Genomic DNA, 22,220 nt, shown 5'->3' on the forward strand with positions numbered 1-22,220 from the left:
TTCGTTTCATTTTACACCTTGACTGCTTGAAAGTAAGAAGTGTGTTCATCGTAATATATTATGATATTAGTAATAATTCATTCAAAATAATTTGTTTTACCGTTTAATGGTAACGTCGTTTTTAATCGTTAATTTTTTTCTTATTTACTTTTCTCAAAAAGTTAACACGGAACGTTGTCTTCGTTTTGTTTCCATAGAAACGGCGACATGTCAACAAATTGAAATTTCCTTCAATTCACGCAAGTCGCGAAGAAATAATTTAATTACGATGAAAAACATTGTTTTTTAGTAACGAAAACTTGAATTGCACCTAGTCTACCTTCCAAAGATCGTCTCCATGATGGTAAATTGTGCAAAATAACGATATTCTTGTCAGTAAAAATGTTTATCTGTTGTAATGATTTGTGTCACATTTTCTAGGGCCTACTGAATATTTTGAAAAAGCTGCGCTCTAACCCTGACAAAGAGTTGCGTTTGCTACTTCTTGGACTGGATAACGCTGGTAAAACGACACTCCTGAAGCAGTTGGCCTCAGAAGATGTGAATCATGTCACTCCCACAGCGGGTTTCAATATTAAATCGGTTTTATCTAATGGTTTTAAGCTAAATGTGTGGGATATCGGCGGTCAGAGGAAGATAAGACCGTACTGGAGAAACTATTTCGAAAATACCGATATTTTGGTTAGTATTCTACTTATCTTGCATCATAATTTGAAATCTTAAAATGTGTTTCAATGGTTGCCGTCGTAAAAAGGCTATTATTAGGTACTGCTTTAATTTACGTAATGGAAAATTAAGTACATTACATATTACTATAAAAATAACTATGTGTACTTAGGTGTAATAAGACATGAAAAATATTATTTTCCGAGAATAAGCAAAACTCTACTGTAGATAGCTGACTTCATATAGGTACAATTATTTGATTAGGACTGCATCATAGATATAATATTACTAAACAAGATTGCGCACGCTCAAAATATATATTTACGAAAATGAACTCTATTCTAACGCAATAAGGTACTAAATTGGTTGCATAATACACAGAGGCAAATCCGAGCCGAGAGGGATAGTTCGAACGGAGGCTGTTTGTCTCTTTCTAACACCTTGCCAGCATAAAAAAATGTTGTGATCAAAAGTTTTGTCTTCCCAAAAACAATTGAATCACTTATATTTTTATCTTATTTTAACAATTGTAAGTCAACAAATTAATAACAATCGCATTAATTTATTCGTATTTATTATTAAAACATAAACAACATAAATTTTTATTTTGCTTTTTTTTATTTTCTAGCGGTAACCCTGAACATTCTTGGCGCGTAATCAGCATTTAAAATTTTGTTTATATTTTTTTGTATTAAATCAATTTAAACTATTAAAATGGTGAAAAAGTGTTGCGTTTCTACTTGCAAAAGTGAATCCTATGGTGGTTGCAATATATCGTTCCACAGGTTAGCTAATAATAACATTTTCGTAAACCAAACAACTAGGGTGCCCATGAATTCTTGTAACGAGTCAAAATATGGGTGATGGATTTTAAAACTGTTGTACTATTGTTATAGCTTCCCAAAAAATGAAGAAAGGCGACATAAATGGCTCAGCAGTCTATATATGAAGTAGAAATACAAAAAAAAACAGTCTTCACTTCGAATCTTCCTGCTTTTATACTGCTAATTTCCGCTAATTATTAAAAGCCTTTATTAGTATCTTAAGGTCACAAACTGCGTAAGTTAAAACTTCAATACTAATCTGTGTTTAATAATCTTAGCAAATTCGGATTTGTCTCACATAGCTTAATCTCATAGTCACCCTATTAGAAAGGGACAGACAGCCTCCGTACTAACTGTTTCACTCGGCTCGTTTTTTGGGTTTATATGCGCAGTCCTGTTTACTAATATTATGTCTATGGACTGCATACACAAAGATTATTTTATTTTTATATCTAATAGCCGTTTTCCCGCAGTTTCACCCGCGTCCCGTGGGAGCTACTGCCCGCACCGGGATAAAATATAGCCTATGTTACTCGCAGATAATGTAGCTTTCTAATGGTGAAAGAATACTTAAAATCGGTCCAGTAGTTTTTGAGTTTATCCATTACAACCAAACAAACAAACAAAGTTTTTCTCTTTATAATATTAGTATAGATGTGTATTTTAAACATGTTACAGATTTATGTAGTGGACTGTTCTGATCACCAAAGACTGGAGGAGACAGGCCAGGAGTTAGCAGAATTACTGGAAGATGACAAGTTACGTGGCGTACCACTGCTGGTGTATGCAAATAAACAAGACTTGGCTACAGGTGAATTGTTACAGCTATTAAAAAAATATCCTGGTCATGAAATCTAAATGCTGATGAAGTAAAGCATTTGCTTCGAAGTCAAAATAACAAAAAAATACCTTGGCTATAATTGTTTCTTATGCAGATTTAATAGGTAATTGGGATATTTTCTGAATTGTGGATTGCTTCTGCTCAGCTCATACATAATTATATTCCTGGTCATAATTATCCTACCTTTACATCCCAATTTAATTTATGGAGCAAATCATCTTCTATTCCTCTACCTGACATGATCACAAAAGTAACATTCTTTCCAGCTATTTCACTCTCGCACAATCCATCCATTGTTTCTTTGGTCATATAAATATTTTCAAAGACATCAGTCGCTTAAAACTTTTTATATCTGTTCCAGCGTTACCAGCCAGTGAGATAGCCCAGCACCTAGGTCTGCACCTCATTAGAGATCGCACTTGGCAGATACAAGCTTGTGTAGCTACTGACGGCACTGGAGTTAAGGTGAGTAAAACCTTATTCAAAGACCCTTAGAAAGAAAAAAATATTTGTCAGAATGTAGTACAAAATTATAGGTGGTTTATATTGAATGGAATCTCACACATTCTACCGAATTGTAATAACCTTATAAAACAAAGTTTGAATTATACTTCGAAACAAAAAGATTTTCTCAAGCATATTGATTAACGCCCACCACCGCTCACCTCTGTGTGAGAGGAGGACGGTTCCCAGCAGTGGGATGGTTAAAAAAAAAAACAAAGTTTTAAGTGTACAAACAAAAATCGGTACATTTTAAGGCAGCTCAGTTCTCGAAAAAGATAAATAAAATTTTTCTATTTTGTTATATATGTGAAGCTGATTTGATAATTATATTTTTTTGATGTACTATTTTGATATTAGCGACACACACAACACTGCAACATTTGAACGAAAAAAATAAGGATAATTGAATGGAATTTCACTAATTTTTCAGGAAGGAATGGAATGGGTCTGCAAAAACATCCCAGCTAAGAAATAAAACATTTCTATACTTATGATAAAAATAATTCCTTACGCTTAACGTTAGTAGAAGTTGTATTATTGTCTTTAAATAATAATAATGTTAAAAAATAATCACTACCAAATAAAAATAATGATATTATTTATTTTATTCTAGTCTGAAGGAAACCGTCCAAAGTTATATTATGTAGTTATGAAATAATTTATCAGCCTATTCGATGCTTGACTATCTATTGCAGATATTAAATGACTTTATATACTTTCAAGTGCCTAATAAGTTCGATTTATTCTATATAAATCTATGTAGAAAGAAGCAATAACCGCAGTTTAGATATATGCTCTTGTAAACAGTTGTGAATCTACGTACTAAAGTTTGTAACAATGTCACTCACACACGCATGTGCTCGATAAAATGCTCGTCGATGCATGTGTGTGCGTTACATTTTCATGAACGTCACAACTGTTCACAGAATATATCTAAACTGTACAATAGGTAACTGATCATTCAATTGGTACAGTCAGAGACAAAATTTTGACTCTAGATCAGCGGTATGTAGGTAGGTTCCTGTCTACGTCAAGTTCTAACTAAGTCATGTTCTTAATAATTTTAATTCCCTAGTTTATAATTTTAATTTATATGACTGACGTTACTTTAATTTCTGTATCTTAGTGAGTCTTTGTAGAATTTTTTGCGATTGAATGAAATAATAATCAAAAATATTAAATAATAATGGAAAATATTGTAACTCTTGAGAACGATAATTATGATGTTTATTAATTATATACGAGCACATAAATAGGTGCTAAGAAAAAAGATTTAAACTAAATAATTGAAATATTAGATGTAGTACAGTCAGCAGCAAAAGTTTATTTTTATGTTAAATTAATAATTATGATTATATTATGATAAAACAATTTAAGGGTCCATTAAGAAATTTTCGAAAAATCCGTCCGTAGGTATATAGTAATAAATATACTTTATGTAGTAATATTTCATTTATTTGTTGCGGATTTATAAAATTATGTATTCTTTATACCTTAATTAGGCTCGCACCTATGTGCATGATTCTCTAAAATTGAATTCCCACTGTTTGCAATTTTAAGTTTTCTACGATTGTAATTTGCATACATAGGTATATGCCTTCCATTTAAATAAATAATACGAGTTTTCAGTCTAATGTTTTATTTTTATATCTTACATGTGGAATGTATTTACATTTATACTGAAATTCTTCGGAAGACATGAATAATCTTAAAGTAAAAAAACAATATTTAGAAACATATATTTAAAAATACAAACGATAATTCATTTATTTTATGAAGTTAACGATACAAAATAATAATTCGAGATTTTTAATAATTATAAAGCTATTCAGAATCTTCTGTTAACCTTTTTTATTGGTTAAACAGAGGATAATAAATGCAATAAAAGTTTTTAGCACCAAAATGTCCAGCAAAAAACTAAAATTATTTTACTTAATTTCAATTTTTAATAGTAACTATCAATATTATCTTTAGTTTATATAAGTACATTGTTAAAATATTCCATTTTAAATGATTTTAATTAAAATATTAAAACTGGATCATTTTCGAGATTTTTTATTTTAAAATTTCATCGTAAAATGGAATACTTATTTGATTTTCGCTTCACCGATAGATATTCTAATAAACCACACCATTATTCTGTGCATTTTAAATCTAAATTGAAATAAATTATAATCATATTACATTCTGAAAACATAATTAAAATCATTTCATAAAAATCTTAAATAATAGTGAAAAATTAAAATATTGTACATTATGAAAGCAGTGTATCACGATATTAATTATTAATAAAATAATTAAGTTACGTATATTCTACAATAATAATGAAGAAAAATGTGTGAATGTTTTAGAGTGCGAAAAAGAAATGTGTAACATTAAAAAGTGGATTTAATGAATGATAAGTTTCTTTTGTGAATGAGATGAATGAATGAGTGCTATTAAAATTTATGACAAAAAAGTGGTGCTAATCTCTAAGATAAGGTGAAGGTGAATGACTATCCTAAAATACGATGAAAAAATACGAAATACGATATAAATTATTATAGTGCATATATTTTTTTTTTCTCGCGACTGTACTTTAAACATTAAAGGCTAGTAAAAATACTTTAAGTAAATTAATTTCTTTTAAGTCTCGCATATAGTAGAAAAGTACCATTTAATTAATGCTCTTTTTCTTTTCCAATATTAAGCTAATTATAAATGATTGTACAGAAGATAATTAATTGGAAATTAAAAGATTTTCTAAGGCTTATAATTCACTGTGGTATACTTCTGTGGTTACTTTCAATTCGTGTTCGTGGAAGGCTGAACAATCTGCTGGGTATGCCGCCTGAAAATAAAATAACATTGAATTTAAAAATAATAAACAGTAGGTACCAATTTACTTACTGCTAACTTCAAGATATATGTATCTTAAATGACATATTTTATAATCAAAGAAACTATCTTTTGGTTTTCAGATTATAAAAAAAGAAATATCTACAAATGGTTTATTTATATTTAATCTTTGTGTCACGGTAATGATCACACACTACACTAGCTTTTTGCCAGCAATACATGGGCTATCTAACACTGAAATAATTTTCCAAATTATACCAGTAGCTCCCGAGATTAGCGCGTCCAACCAACAAACAAGAAAATCCTCATAAAAATTAGTTCAGCTTTAAGCTGTAATTTCTATTCTACAAATGATTAACTTACTTCACAATTGACATCGTTCTGAATAGCGTTGTACAAGTCGAAGAAACCTTTGCCGTTCTGGAAGCTGAGGGCTGCCGATGCTGCTAAACTGCTCAGCTTCGTCAGACCAGCCTTGAAGCCTGGCAGACCTGGAATTCAACAATTTTAGCCTGTTACTTGGTAACACTGTAAATTTCGTAACACTTTGTCCCACCTCATCGCATGTCCACTGTACCCTGAAACTTTCTCGCGGGAGGACCTATTGAGCGCATCCGGCCGTGCTCTCGCTGTGGCGGCATATTGGGCTGACATAGTGTAGTCTCACTATAAGACATGTCATCGACACGAAAGAAGATGAAGAAGAAGACTATAAGACATGTAATCGACACGAAAGAAGAATAAGTAACAATTTGTACTGTTGTAAACCTCTCTTACCTAATTGTTTTAGACTTCTGCAATAATTTTAAAACTGAAATAAGCCAAGTTGGTCCAACATTTCTTTAGTTAGGTTAGGGAAAGGATACGATTTTTGCACCTTGGCTAAAGTGGTTATTGAATATTAGATATCTTTGATTCTTCTTAAACTGAGAAGACATAAACCACGTTTGAACTGCTGAACTACTTTTATTGCAATTACATAACTTTGATTTATCTAGGCCAATAAAGTAACTTACATGGCACGGAAATCAACGAATGCATATGTACGCGTGAAAATTGTTATTATGATATTTTACGAGTATGTGATGCGAATACATAAGTCATGCAAGTTCTTTTATAATATAAATACCTACAGGTAAGTGCATTTTTAATAAAAGGTATTATGTGTTTGTTATATTTGATAATTTCACTATTTTAAAGGAAACCTTCGCTCCAGTTTTTACTGGGTTCACAGTCAAAATGACACTGCGTTTCGAAGGACCCTAAAAATAGTATTTTCTTGTAGGGACTCTATTGATCGTGCGACCTTCTCTGTGCCTAGGGGGTCTGAATTTTATTATCTACATAAAGTATTTGGAGGTATAGTTACAGGTAAAAAAATGACTCCAACTTACCCTTCTTATCTTGATCATGATGTCTATTAACAAGGCACATGAGATGTTCCTGGCAGTGAGGAGCCTTCACAGAGTGCTGGTAAGCGCGGTACACCCTCAGCACTGGCTCAATGACCTCCAAGTTCAAGGTGTCAGTTAGGCGGTCAGCTAACGCGTGGTAGTCACCGCGGGAGGACATCGTTTTAGTTGTGGTTTCTGCCATTTTTAGGGTTTGCTGGAAGAAGAATTTAAAGGTATGAATAATCCCATTAATTTAGTTTTTAGATACCTAGCTTCTGAATTTAATTGCTTGTTAGCCGCTATTGATAAAACAATAGAAAATTAATTGTGTCTCGCGAATATCTGCGCTCCGGCATACAACGTGTTAAGTAAAAGGATTAGAATAGGCGGGTAATTGAAATTCCCACAATGTTAACTGATGGTATATGCTTTCTTAAGGATCTCGAATAAAAGTTATTGCATTCGAAAAATAGAATCATGTCTTTTTTGACTTTCAATCCCAACAAGATCATTATGTTTCTGCTCAAGACCCAAACTTTTCACGTCACTCACATGTCTTTTCTCCTCATACATCGTCACAATTCTTACCATATTATTACTAATATTTTTTTATTCTATAAATCACCACATACCTTAACATACTCAACAGCCGGCACAACATATTCACCGACATCCGTGTCCATATCCAGGTAATGTTTCAGGACATAGTTCAGGAGTGTGGTGAGAGACTTCTCCGGCTTCTTCACGTCAAAGTGGGTGCTTTTCGGCAGACCCTGGGAGTCCAGGAAGCTGTTCGTGATGTACTGGGCGGAGATTAGGTATCTGGAAGGAGTCAAAGGAGGTTGCATGTTAATTTGAGGGGTTTTCAGACGTAGAAGTTGTTCTGGGGACATTTTGGACTTCGTTTTACAATGAGCTCTTTATTTTTAGATGCTTGTAATATTGGAGTTAAAATATTGCTTTTCAGCTACATTATTAACTAAAACTTGTTCTATTTGTTTTTTGGCATGTCATTCTTTTAATTAAAGAGGTATCTCCTAATTTGAATGATTACGTTTAAAACTACAATTTTGCAAATGAGCAACTGAAAACTAGCTCTCTGAAAATTTTCGATTACGCTGTCCACAAAACAATTAATTACCTAGTGCTTTGTACAGAAAATAGCAATTTAGGTTTGTCCATTGTATACTAGTAATAGACTGAATTACTTATAACGACAGAGGGTCAGACTAGTTTACTACAAAATTGAATTATCGTCCCAAAAGTTAGAGAAAGGGTTAAATCGACCTTTCGAATAAACCTGACAACATAATCTGCATTTAAAATTGGGATAACTTTTCTACGGGCTGCTTAGATTAATATTCAATTCTATTTGGTAGTTTCAAACAGAAAATATAGGCGGATTACCGATGTCAGCAAAATTATGATCAGGCCATTTCGGAAACGTAAGTGAATTTCCCCCTTAAATATATTCTGCAAAGTTTTGGACTAGACAATAGTCCCTTTTAAGTCATTTTAAGATATCAAAAGTTTATTTACCTGGAATAAACCTCCGGTTTAGCAATGTGGACAACCATATCAGTCAAATACTTCGCTGCTGCCTTAATCCAGTGCCTTCTAAACGAATGGTTCTCAAAGTTCTTGAACATCTGTTGGAAACTAATCTTGCCATCGGGTCCAGTGAAGGCTTTGAGACCTCTCTTCAATCCTGATTTCTCCCAAATAGTTTTACCGAGCTCAGAGTTAATAAAAATGTCCCAGTATAAGTGGGCTTTCTCCAAAAATGGGGGGAGGAATGAAGCATGGTCCTTGTGGTCATCTGCCCGTTTCTGGGCTTCGTTATCCGATAGTGAACTTAAAGCGTTCATGATTAAGGGCATAACTCCTCCGGCGTTTTTGTTTCCTAGGAGTCCTGAGGCCAGGCTCATCATGCTCTCAAGGTTGAGTTCTCCTTCAGAACTTGCTCGCTTTTGTCGAGCTGGTTTTGGAGATTCTGTAGTGCCCATTTGTTGGGCAAACATGGATATCATAGAACCTACGATTGCAGGATCTATTTTGCCATCCTGACCTCCTAGTAGACTGCCAAGACCTGTAATTGTAATCGCGATATTAGTTTTAGAAAGTTACCTATAATTTGGTTTGAGAATTTAAAAGGAATTTTTGTATATTGTATCATGTTGTTACATTTTAAGTAGATATTTGTACAAGTTTTCAGCTAGCCAGGACGTGGAAATGTTTCTTTTATTTAAAATTAAAGATTATTTTGTTGTTATCAAAGAAAAATAACCGGCTTATATCCATTGTTTGCTCGCTTGAAGTTGAAATTTGTTTCGTCTGATAAGCAAATTATTTTATTTGATGTACCTTAATTTGCATTGTACTTTTTTTATATTGAATTTACATATTTAGCTGCTTATTCGAGACGGTCTCGTGTACATAAAGGGCTTAAGAAGGTACATGGTCACGCTGCACCCACAGCGGGGTCATTTGATGACTACCCATAAAAAAAGTCGTATTAATACCTATATCCTTAAAATCTTACCTGACAACATATCCCCTGCGTTGCCATTGCCAGTTTGACCAAACATGGCACCCAAATTCTTGGCATTATCTCCCTGCATCAGATTGCCAACTAAATTGCCAATGGCAGCCAAACCGTTGATGTTATTGCCACCACCATCCCCCATGTTTTGTAGGAAGGAAGACGCGAGGTCCAAGAAGGGATTATCATCATCCGTTCTGATCGATGGTATGGTGATTAATTGGCAGGTGATGAGTAAGAGGATGCTTAGTCGCGCCATTTCTCTGGAATGAGAAGATTAATTTAATTAGATACTTAAAGAATTTTAGGGTTGGTTAGATTTGTGGTCTTGTTCAGAAGTATGATTAGCTCCTGAAATTAGTTTCGTTATATGTATATTTATTTATTTATTTTATTTATTTATTTATTTGGCTCACCAACAATTGAGTACACTCAACAATTATGGGTTACATTACATCAATTAGGGTCTAGTGTATCAATCTCTTACAGGTAAGCACATCATGCACTACTTAAGATTAAATATATAAAGGCTTGAAATTCATGTAGGTACACACAATCAGGCTCCTAGGGACAAATTAAAACTAAAAACTATGAATTGACATGCAAAAACAAAATGTCGAAAAAATAAAATTAATGAAAAAGAAAAACCTAATTGAATTAAAATCATAATAAAGTTGAAGTTAAATAAATCAAAACTAGTAAATAACATTAATAAATTGAACAAAAAAATCAAAATTAACATAAATAAGAACATAATCATAATAATGTAATTTAACAGAATCAAAGAACATAATCAACACATTCATGCGGATTTCACAGCCAAATTGAATTAAAACCAAAATCAAAAGTTAACATAACCAAAAACATAAAATTATAATGTAATTTAAATATTATAGTTAAATTAGATGCTATAGAACTAAAAATTGGACTAAAACTATGAGATAAGATTACATGCAAAAACAAAATGTGGAAGAAATAAAATTAATAAAAAAGAAAAACCTTATTGAATTAAAAACATAATAAAGTTAATATTAAATAAATTAAAACTAGTTATTCAAATAAATAAATTGAACAAAAAATCTAAATTTTCATTAATAAAACATAATCAAAATAATTTAATTTAACAGCATCAAAGAACATAATCAACACACACAATTCATGCGGATTTCACAGCCAAATGGAATTAAAATCAAATTCAAAAGTAAAGTTAATCAAAAACATAAAAATTATAATCTAATTAAATTATTATAGTTAAATTAGATGTTATAGAACTTAAATTCGTAAACAAAATATTATTATAATACAAATTAAAAATTAAAAAAAAAAATACAAATAATAATATGTGCCCAAAGAGAAGAGAATAAATTCATAGAAAGATTTCACATTTAAACATAATGCTTCTGAACTTAGCAAGTGAGTCCGAGTGCACATCTACCAGATCACTGCAGCTGTTTAATAGTTTGCACAGACGGGGTATTGGAGAGTTAGCACCCAGAACGGTTCTGCGTAAAGGAGGATGTAATGGGGTTATAGGAGCACGTGGGATTTTTCTAGGCACACGGAGTTTAAACCTATTCAGTAACTGTGGACAGTCAATTTGAGACCGTAGAACCTTGTATAAAAATGTTGCGTCCAATAAATCTCTTCTTTTTTGGAGGGATGTCATCTTGAAATGTAGGAGTCTTTCTTTGTACGACCGTTTTCTTTTAGCTATCCCGGAAGAGAAAGCCAAGTGCCAAAGAAAACGTTTTTGGACCCTTTCTAGTCTAAGTGTATGGGTGGCATAATGTGGTCTCCATACAGTGCTACAATATTCCAACGTGCTACGAACTAAACAATTATAAAGTAATATCTTAGTTTTACTGTTACGAAAGCAGGTCACATTCCTTAACACAAACCCAAGCATTTTTGAGGCTTTATGTATTAATTGGCTCCCGAAATCAGTTTCACCGGCGTCCCGTGGGAATTAACTCAGATAAAAGTATATATATCTTTCTATAGTATTCCTCGATAAATAGGCTATATAAAATCGAAAGATTTTTTCAAATTGGATTAGTCGTCAAACTTGGTAGTATGAGTGCCTCTAGATTTGGTTTTGATTAGTGTATTTAATGCTTTTATTATTTTTGTTAATGTATAATAGTCGTAGTCTTTTATAATTTTGAAATCTTTTGATTTTACGATAATTAAGTATAATTTTTACTGTTTAAATATAAGTATTCTGGTGTTATTGAGACATTAAATAAGTAAACCTCTTAACTGAATAAGTTACTAAACAGCCCTAAAATTTTCCAAGTCTCATAATTAACTCTAATTAGCACTAATTGTTGTTCCAAAGGAAATTTTCTGACTAACGCCTTGAATAAATCTGTAATGTTCGCCTTTTGGTGTCTCAGAAATGTTAGATTCTATAACTTCATATATTGTTTTTTTTTGTTGTAAAACACAAGAAGTGGTATCGGCAATGTAAATAACTTTATTTGAATATCAATACTTCCAAGGTCTGTCCATTTTCAATGTTTTGATGTTAATATTTGATAAATACAGCTGTGCCAACGTTTCATTTTAATTTTGTCTTCAGTGGTACCTACTTAACTAAAATATGAACCTAACACTAGCTGTTTACTCGATAAAAATACGTGTTATATTATTGTTACAGTATAACCAAGGAGTATTGGGTTGCCCGGGTAACTGGGTTGAGGAGGTCAGATAGGCAGTCGCTCCTTGTAAAGCACTGGTACTCAACTGCATCCGGTTAGACTGGAAGCCGACCCCAACATATGTAGTTGGGAAAAGGCTCGGGAGATGATGATATTGTTATAGTACTATAGTAAAGAAATATATACAGGTACCGCCTACATCATAATGCTTCTTACATTGCCTTACATTTTGTCTTAGACTGATGAGTAAATATCACAAGAAACAGTGTCAAATGCTATTAAAATTAGGGTCAATTCTGCTGGTTTAAACAGGCAACATTCAAGTACAGAGTAATCGAGGGAAAAATTAGCAAACTGCCTACAACCTTAGCTACATGAATATCTTAAAAACTATATCTTCTATCATCTAACTAGTCGCTTCGGTCAGTTTCGAAGGAATTACTTTGAGAACCTAGATCCAAAATTGTCTATTACCTTCACTCTTTCGAAACTTTTTCGACTATAGAAAGGATTGGAAAATAAGGCTACGAGCCCTATGTCCCTGATGAGGTATAATAGGATGTCAACATTATCATAGTCTTACTCGATAAATGGACTAGGTATATCGACTGCAAGCAAGCAATACCTCCTATCTGACATTTTTGTTTCAAAAAACCAAAAAACTTGTATCTACCATAAACTACCTTTAGATTCAAAATAAAAACAAAAAACTTTATTAATCAATACTATGCTTAGAAAAAGAAAACTTGGATTTTCAGTATCTCATTATACCTTCCTCGGAATAAGGATTTTATTAAGTTTTATTGTTCCCCTTTAAAATCCACCCGGAGTCAGATAGGAGGTATTGCTTGCTTGCAGTCGATATGCCTAACACAAAAATATTTTTTCTAATCGGTCTAGTATTTTCTGACATTAGCTCTTGAAAGAGCAAAAAACTCTGCAGCTTTATAATGTTAGTAAAATTCAAATTCATTTGTTCAATGAGACACCCAGGATCCATTGTTAGTATAGAAGTAGGCACAGACAGAAAATTGAGCACTGACAAAACTTTATAGAACGAAATAAAGATTCCTATACATTGCACCATTAAAATGTCCTTCGTTTCAAAATTTCGGAGCACTTCGCGCCATAAATTCCCGTAGTTGTGCGCGAATTCGTTCACTGCTTACTGTTATGGTGACCATAACTTTTGAATTACGACGGACCGTCATAAACGCGACTACTCTTAGCAATAACCGTAAAATTTCCAAGTAAATATATATAGGTATACTTTGTTTGTATATAGGAAATGTGATGCAATTTCAGGTATTGTTTGGTAAAGTTCATTTTTTGGACAGTTAATTCAGGAAATCGAATGCCTACCAAATTATATTACGTATAACGAATATAGCCTGTGATTAATGGGAAGAACATAGCTTTCCAACAGTGAAAGAATATTCCAAATTGGTTCTCTTGCTTCAGAGCTTAGCGTACAAAAAAAAAACTGTCCTGTTTATTTTATCAGTAGGTATAGATTGAGAGTAAAAATATCTCAATAGGTCATGAACTCTCATGATTAAAAAATACATTTAACTTTTGTATTTTATAGTATGTATCTGTCCATATGGTAGCTTTTTGGGCTATGAAATTCAGTGTTCAAAATTATTAACTAAAGGTTTTTTCTTTAGCCACGACATAAAGTTTTACAAGAGCTATGGGTACATGGTTTTGCATGTCGATCTACAATAAAACATAGTCAAATACACAATGCCTGTGTATAATTATGGATGTATGTGATTACATAAATATGTATCTATGGAACACGCGAGATGCATCAGATATAAAATTTGCAATAAACATGTCAGGATACTATCTGCGATCTTATTGTCACACGAAGTAATCATGATTGCACTTAATTTTTACGATACTTATTTAAAAAGAAAAATATTGCATTATACCTACACAGTACGAAAAAAGGTTATCTGTTGAGTTTGATATCATTAAAGACTCCTCACGCTGTAGGTGAAGTCGAAAGGAATGTTAAACTCGTTTTGACTACTTACGATGTTACGTTAGTAATACGCACTCATGAACTTTTCTTCATGTACCAGGGCCACGGTAACTCTTTCGAACACTAGAGTAGCTTAGTTCCAGTAATCTTACGCCCTAATCATAAGTGAACCCTCGAATTAGATTAATTTGCCCTTACTGTCTGCAGAAACGTAGGTGCCTCAAACCATGGAGGAAAAGCTAGTCGGAATAAAATCTCAATGTACATAGGTGCAGACAGACATAGTATATTCCTCTGCCTGTCTGTCACGCTTTCATGCTGAAACCTCTGAACCACTTCAGATTAATTTTGGGGATAAAGAATCATCTGGGAAATCATATAGTTTTTTTTCAGGATACAAAAATTACCTGAGTAGTTTTCTCAAGTTGCGAGAAAGCCGTGAGAATCTACTTTCATAATATAAAGAACTGTTTAGATTTCATTTTGCACGTATTTTTAGGCTAATGATCTTTTTTCGCCACAGACTTAGAAACTTCTAGACACGACTGTGGCATCCAAAAAACTGTCCAGCATGTTTCATTATAATTATGAATAAAAGATAGTGAAAATGTTCTCGCTTCAATAGATCTGTGTTTCTCTGGCGTGTCTGCGTATGTTTAAGAGTGAAATCTGTATCGATTGTCGCTTCTAGAAATTGTAAGTTCTACATTTTCTTTGGTTAGATTTTTCACATGGTAATTATGAATTTGTATTTTAGTTATTATTTATTCAGTTTTTCAAGGTTACTAATTTAAATTATTAGTTAAGTACACTTGTTTAAATATTACGTTTAAGGCAAGATTCCACCGGTGTGCGGCACTGTGTTTCATACAAATGTATCTTCTGGTCTATTCGCTCCAGCAATAAATAACAAATTGCGTGCGAACATTTCTTAAATGTCTCTATTTTTTTGTTTTCATGTCCGAATTTATGCTAGCAGTAAAACCGCTGAAGCGTATCATTTTTTGTTCTCGAACAAATACGGTGGAATCTCACCATAAGAGTTTTATAAATACCTAATTTTTGCACGAGCCTTATACCTATGCAGAAAAGTTAATGTGTTTTGTAAAAGTAAAAACAAATATATGTACCAACCCGCATTGAGCAAGCGTGATGATTAACGCTCAATCCTTCTCTATGTGAAAGGAGACCTTGTACCCAGCAGTGGGACGATAAAAAGGATGATGATGAAAAGACACACTAATTGCTTAATCATCATCATCATCATCTCAGCCATAGGACGTCCACTGCTGAACTTAGGCCTCCCCCTTAGATCTCCACAGATACCTGTTGGAGGCGACCTGCATCCAGCGACCTTTATAAGGTCGTCTGTCTACCTTGTTGGTGGACGTCCTACGCTGCGCTAATCGCTTAGTTCTCTTTTAACCACAATTTAACTCTTCGAAATCAGAAAATGTGACCGTAAGGTTTTCACCAAACGTTTACACGCGGCAGGCAAGCGAATCCGAAAGGTAAGCTACTCTATCATGATGGTTGTCTTGGTATTGTTATAAACACAATAGAAAATTATAAACACTTTATAATTATGTACTAGTTTTAGTTATGGTAGCGACTTGAATCGGATAATTTAAGTAGTTAAGTGCGAGTCCAATTCGCAATCGAGGTGACCCGAACATTCTTATCTTCTTCTTCGGTTCTCTTTAAATAATGACAAAGTTAAAATTAGCTGATACTGATATCAAAATCTATTAGTTTGTATTATAAAGCTGGAGGGTTTGTTTGCTTGAATGCGTTAATCACAGGAACTACTGGACCAATTTCAATGGTTTAAGTGTTATGTAGCCCATTTATCGAGGAAGGCTATAGGCGAGGACGGTAGCTGTCTGGTTAATTACATTAAATTCAGGATTAAAATAGACGACCATTAGCTTTTATCTCATGAATGAACGCTAAAACTCTCCTGCTACGGGTTTACTGGGAGAGATTTCTATAGAAATAAGAAGCACCTTTGCACATTTTTTTTATATTTTATTACTTATTCTGTATTGTACGTTTACTGTGTACATAAAAAGTTAAATAAATATTAACAATCCAGTTCACACAACACACAAAACATAAGACAATCAAGTAAGATGACTGGGAGATCCCAGATTTTAGAATACAATATTTCATAGGTAGTAAGCTTTGATGATTAAAACGGTAGTAACGGTACTTCGAAACTGGTAATAGTGGTGTGGTTAAGTACATAATGGAAGTCGGCCTAAAATTATAGTAGTGCTCATTGTAAATTGTGGTTAACTGTATTGTAGGAATTTTACTATAAAACTATTTAGCTTCCAGGCGAAATAAACGAAAAAGTTGCGCTCTAAAAGAACTTCCAACAGTACTTTCATCTGCTTCCTGAGAGAACTACTTCTCGCCATCGGATAGAAAATAAACTTCTTTCTTAGACTATCTGTATAACCCGTTAATCGGTTCAGTACTTTTGAAGTGAAACCCCGACAGGTCGACAGATAGAGTTACTTTCGCATTCATCATAATATTAGTACCTGCGTATTATAACAGTTTTCTGTAATTTGTGATGTTAGCATTAGCAAAATCTGAATAACCAACGTAAGTAGGTATGATACATTTTCAATAGAAGATCGGTGACGCATACTATCGAGATTCTATTCAAGACATTTTTGAGAATTTCCGTAAAAAAGGAGAAAGTTTTGCATTGTTTCTTGGAAAATACGGCGGAACTGATTAGAACGGAAGACATTAGTAAGTATGATTCATTTTAAGCTGATCCTAGAAATAGAATGAGGGTCTTATTGCATACAATGAGTTCTATATGTAAGGGTGCATTTAGAATAGATAAACCTGACGATGGAATGTCTGAGAAATTACATATTGGGTGAAACCGCGGGAAACATCTAGCTAATATTAGTGTAGATGTTTTTCTTCCGCCACATTCAACCAAAATTAAAGACACAAATAGATTATGAATGAAAGTTTATGAAGAATAATAGACATACTATTTTGGGATCGGCTTCCAGTCTAACCGAATGCAGCCGAGTACCGATGTTTTACATTGAGCGACTGCCTGTTTGACCTCCTCGACTCAGTTACCCGGGCAACCCAATACCCCTTAGCTGGACTGGTTAATAGAACCTACAAAAACCTGGAAGTACGGAACCCTCAAACCATATTTTCAGCTCCCACAAGTAACAGTTGTTAATATTCATGATTATCTTATCGAACTATTTTACAATTATGCGTCTTGTTCATACTAAACTGATGACGCATACAACGGTATGTGCTGTCTCCACATTTCTGCATGATTGGCCAGTTTTTTGCTTAGCTAGCTTCATTTGTTTCTTTGTCAAGACTTTGCTTATCGATTTTAAAGATCTTTTTGTAAAAATGGTAAGATTGTAATATTGGTATTTTAGTCTGATGGCATTCTTGGAGTACTAACCGTCTCGGTTGGAGTCTAACCAAGGGGTATTGGTTTGCCCGGGTAACTGGGTTGCGGGGGTTAGATAGGGCAGTCGCTCCTTGTAAAGCACTGGTACTCAGCTACATCCGGTTAGACTGGAAGCCGACCCCAACATAGTTGGGAAAAAAGGCTTGGAAGATGATGATGCATTTTTCGAGTATCCATTTTTATCATTTTTGATAATATTTGTGGAAAAAATGTTCTTATCATTAGCCTTTTATTGTTCTAGTGTAGGGCACATCTAAAACCATAACTTTGAATAAGTTAAACTTACCTAAAATGACATCACAAACTGATACAAGATCACGGCATAACTACAAACATACAAAGTAAGCTATATAGCAGTAATGTAGCGGTACTTGTGACGTCTCAACCTGTTGCGAGTCACTGACCACTTGTAGGTACCTGTGTACCTGTTTCGTGGCAAGCAGTGTAATACGTCATAATATGTTAATCTTAATTGTTATAGAAATACTTTTTTTATTATTGAAAAATGGATTGTACTTTAAAGGCTCCGAAACTTTCTTCCACTGTTGAAACTTTCTTCGATTAAAAAAAGTTCTTTCACTTTTGTGAAGCTACTCTATCCCCGAGAAGCTTAATTTTATGACATAGGCTATAATTAATCTGTGTACCGAAATAAACTATGAAAAGAAAATGTCTTTTAAAAGAGTGTTTATAATACATAACTGCTCATCGCCTCGAAATTAAAATCTCAACTGTTTTTCGTTAAACAATTACCTACACTCTACGAGAGTCGGCAGCATACAGGAATGAAATTCCTGCTTTTTTACACATTTACCGTTGTCAGACAAAAATATCATAACAGTAGATTTTAATCATAAAAGATACACATAAACTTATTATTTGGGGCATATCTATAACAATTTATCAATAAATCTGGGTTATTCTAATCAGTATCAGACTGATTTAATGATAGTTTATCTAAAAATAAGCAGGAATCGATTTATATGTAAATCAACACAAAAATATTCTTTGAAATATAATTTCTACCTATTGGGTAAAAACCAGTTTTTATAAAAGATATGTAGATACCATTTTTAATATTTTTTTTTTGTTCTTTATGCCTACTATAAATTAAAATTAATACAAAGTTGTATACAAATTGTGTTTAAAATATAAATAATGTAATGTAAAATAAAATCGATCTAAATACTTTTATAGCAAGACCAAACAATTTTGATCGTATCAGCAATTACGAAAAATAATAATATATTATGTTACTCACTTGTTTTATGTTCTGACATACAATTTACTGCTTATAAAGTATAATACAAAAGTGGGTAAATACCTATGTCAAAAATAATATTGTACGACTGCAAAGTGTTAACAATTTATTTATTTCCCTGCCATTTCTGTGATATCTTCCTTCCATGTTTAATTTTGGAGTCGTACTAATTTCATAATTGTGGATGCTCCTATATGACCTCAATCCTTTGATACCTCTGCTAACTAATGATTTCATCAAAATTATTTCAATTTTAGGGGTTATATAAGACCAATGTAAATGCAATAAACACGGAATGATATTTGATATTTGTAGGCACACAGTTTACCTAACTCTAATTAAACCAGGGTTCATATCTGCATTATTAAGCCAGTATCAATATAGGATTGCATTTCCTGCCCAAACGGGCTATGTATTAAATATAGGGTAAATAGTATTGAAGTACATCATCTGCCTAGACTTTTCCCAACTACATATGTTTGGGTTGGTTTCCAGTCAATCAGGATGAAGTTGGGCACCGGTACCTACTTACATGGAGTGACAGCCTGTGCAAAACGATACTTTTAGTAGACTGGTTGTCAGACTTTCTAGCGTCTGACTATCTGTATCGATTGTCAAAGATGTTTAAATGACAGTCGGGAGCCACCAATTTTACATGCCATCCGAAACGGTGAACTTTACATGACAGTATGGTCACCCATCTACGGACCGACTGAAGCGTTGCTTAACCTTACTATACATCGTATTTCAGGTTTGTTTAAATAACTATACTTCCTAAGTTCAAAAACTTATTTCAATATAACCACTAGCCATAAATAATAAAGCAAGAAGCAATAACATTTGCATTCAAGTTTTTGCGAGCACATAAACTATTTTGTGGTCTGCGGTATTAAAAGTACCGATAGTTGACCCATTTTGTGAAAGTAACATCATTTTGCATAATATAACTTAGCACGACGAATAATCATCACATGCCTAGCCTTATCCCAAATATGTTGGGGTCGGCTTCTAGTCTATTTAGATGCGCTGAGTACCAGTGTTTTACAAGGAGCGACTGCCTATCTGATCTCCTCAACCCAGTTACCCGGGCAACCCAATACCGCTTGGTAAGACTGGTGTCGAACTTACTAGCTTCTGACGAACCGTAACGATTGCCAGGGATGATCATATGACAAATATGTATTTGAAAAATAATGATCATACATTTTTTGATAGTTAAGTGAACTTTTCAAAAGGTGATGAAACTGAGCATAAGTAGGTAACTGTATTTTCTTTTTCTTTAAAATTATTATGTAAAAAGTGTGACGTGTATAAAATCAATTAAAAGAAACGAATAGCTTATTACTAGTGGAAGAAATATGTTGAATATAAGCGTTTATGCTCATTAATAGGTAACGTTGTGATAACGTTGAATTTAGTAAATAGGTTTTTGTTAATTAATTTTATTTACATAAATAACTGTTGCTTTAGGACGATAGTATTAAATAATTATTTAGAGATAATTTGTACAAAATATGTGGGTACAAGATTGTTTATTGATTTTCATAATAATCTGATTTTTTACGTTCTTAAATAAATACCGTACCGGCAAAATGAAAAGAGAGTAGGTGTTCTATTTAAATTAATATTTCTTTTTCAACTTACCGTCTATATTCTAATATTCCAGTATTATCAAACTCACACAACACAGTAAAAATAAAGTTATAATATATTTTTTTATTTACTTTTAACTAAAATCACAATTTTTCACTGGCATGCGACAATCCATGACTCAATTCACCGTTGACTGAAAACACGTATACATTATCTAAAATTCCAATGTTGCCACACGCGAAAATTTGCGAAAAATAATTTATTACGCTATAACACTTGACATTTAAATTCGAAAAAAGAACGTGGAACTCTAAATTCAAATGCCGCGTTGTGCGCACGAGCATCGACTTCGACAATCTTTTTTGGTCCAAGTTGAGACCATATCTCTATCCTTATCTTTTGTATATGTCTGTCTCTTTCTCTCCGAGTGCAATCGTCCTTGACTCTGAACTCAGCTACCATAAGAAAGATGTACCGTTTCTATTTGTTTTCTCTTTCACACGTACAATAAGTTACACTTGTGTAAAAGAGATGGGGATATAATTACCAGTTAGGCGTGAAATCTGGCTGTCAATGACCGGGAAGGATCAAAATAAGAAAACATCGTAGGACTGTTATATTTTTACAGTTATTTCACGGTCCTTTGACCTTTTTTGATGACGTTATTTATTTATTTTAATAATTTATCTACAGTTTATGAGACGAGATGATAAATAGAACAATTTAGTATACAGGCACTGCTTATTTCTTAAGAGATCACTTTCAGTAGGCCCGTTATGGGAGAGTCAAAATTAAAAACAGATTTTTGTTTTAACGTCTACGATAACGCACTGTACTTATTTTTAAGATCAATTTTTTTATACACATAGCCGTTTTCCTGCGGATTCACCTGCTTCCCGTGGGAACTACTGCCCGTACCGGGATAAAATATAGACTATATTACTCGGGAAGAATGAAATTTTCCAACAGTGAAAGAATTTTTTAAATCGGTCTTTTCAGTTTATCCATTACAAACAAACAAAAATATTTTTTTTTCTTTCTAATATTAGATACAGTAAGTATAGATGTTTTAAAAATAATAAATGTTGTTGATTTTGTATTTTTCCATGATATGTTTTGTAGGTGGCGCCGTGTATGTGACAATATGTGCAAATTCTTGCTGATTCAAACGCAAAAGTTCAATGGGCTGATGAACCTATTGTGTATTCGGATGGTGCCTTCCATAGCATTGCTGAATGTTTGTAGGTAGCTAGTGTATTTTGTGTCATAGAATGGAATATAGGATTAAATATTCTTTATTTTGAACATAGACAAATGTTCACATATTTACAGAACACTTAAAATAAACTTATACATGTAGCTATATATATGCAACTTAAAACTAATAAATACCTAGCAATTCTTTATTGTATACCAATAGGAAATTGTAAAATGATACAAACAATAATATGCAATTATAGGTCTTTGCACTAAAAAGCAATTTCTTACAGACGATCTTTGGACTTGTATAGAAATATTAAAAATAACAAGAAGTACATGAGATATTTTAAAGAAAAGGTAAAAATAGAAGCAATTAAAAGAAAAAAAATGTATTTGTGTTGTATTGTTAAATTCTTTCTTCAAGCAGAATAAAAT

At 32.9% G+C, this 22,220-nt stretch overlaps 2 protein-coding genes across 3 annotated transcripts; one reads left to right on the forward strand and one right to left on the reverse strand.

The window, feature by feature from the left end:
• The first annotated feature begins 192 nt into the window (after nt 1-192).
• Nucleotides 193-4,469, forward strand: LOC124641927 (ADP-ribosylation factor-like protein 3). 2 transcript variants are annotated; one of them, XM_047180189.1, is made up of 5 exons: nt 193-343; nt 445-681; nt 2,169-2,301; nt 2,693-2,796; nt 3,266-4,469. In XM_047180189.1, the coding sequence occupies exons 1-5, from the start codon at nt 338-340 to the stop codon at nt 3,308-3,310; spliced, it is 525 nt and encodes a 174-aa protein (XP_047036145.1). In that variant the 5' UTR covers nt 193-337; the 3' UTR covers nt 3,311-4,469. The 2 variants fall into 2 exon arrangements, with proteins under 2 accessions (XP_047036145.1, XP_047036144.1); XM_047180188.1 differs by having other exon boundaries at nt 194-343; nt 421-681.
• LOC124641926 lies at nt 4,458-20,918 on the reverse strand. Its single transcript, XM_047180187.1, has 7 exons — nt 20,637-20,918; nt 9,610-9,872; nt 8,607-9,156; nt 7,700-7,889; nt 7,068-7,281; nt 6,037-6,164; nt 4,458-5,665 (listed from the first exon to the last, which is right to left on the reverse strand). The coding sequence occupies exons 2-7, from the start codon at nt 9,866-9,868 to the stop codon at nt 5,585-5,587; spliced, it is 1,422 nt and encodes a 473-aa protein (XP_047036143.1). The 5' UTR covers nt 9,869-9,872; nt 20,637-20,918; the 3' UTR covers nt 4,458-5,584.
• Between the last annotated feature and the right edge of the window lie 1,302 nt (nt 20,919-22,220).

The sequence above is a fragment of the Helicoverpa zea genome, chromosome 23 (assembly GCF_022581195.2).
Source record: "Helicoverpa zea isolate HzStark_Cry1AcR chromosome 23, ilHelZeax1.1, whole genome shotgun sequence".
In the NCBI taxonomy this organism is placed as follows: Eukaryota; Metazoa; Arthropoda; class Insecta; order Lepidoptera; family Noctuidae; genus Helicoverpa; species Helicoverpa zea.

Coding starts and splice junctions, on each gene's coding strand:
- LOC124641927 (XM_047180188.1), top strand. Junction 682..2,168: donor TCGAAAATACCGATATTTTG/GTTAGTATTCTA, acceptor AACATGTTACAG/ATTTATGTAGTGGACTGTTC. Junction 2,797..3,265: donor CTGACGGCACTGGAGTTAAG/GTGAGTAAAACC, acceptor CTAATTTTTCAG/GAAGGAATGGAATGGGTCTG.
- LOC124641926 (XM_047180187.1), bottom strand. CDS start 9,868: ATGGCGCGACTAAGCATCCTCTTACTCATCACCTGCCAATTAATCACC. Junction 9,157..9,609: donor CGCAGGGGATATGTTGTCAG/GTAAGATTTTAA, acceptor TTACAATTACAG/GTCTTGGCAGTCTACTAGGA. Junction 7,282..7,699: donor CGGCTGTTGAGTATGTTAAG/GTATGTGGTGAT, acceptor TTCTTCTTCCAG/CAAACCCTAAAAATGGCAGA.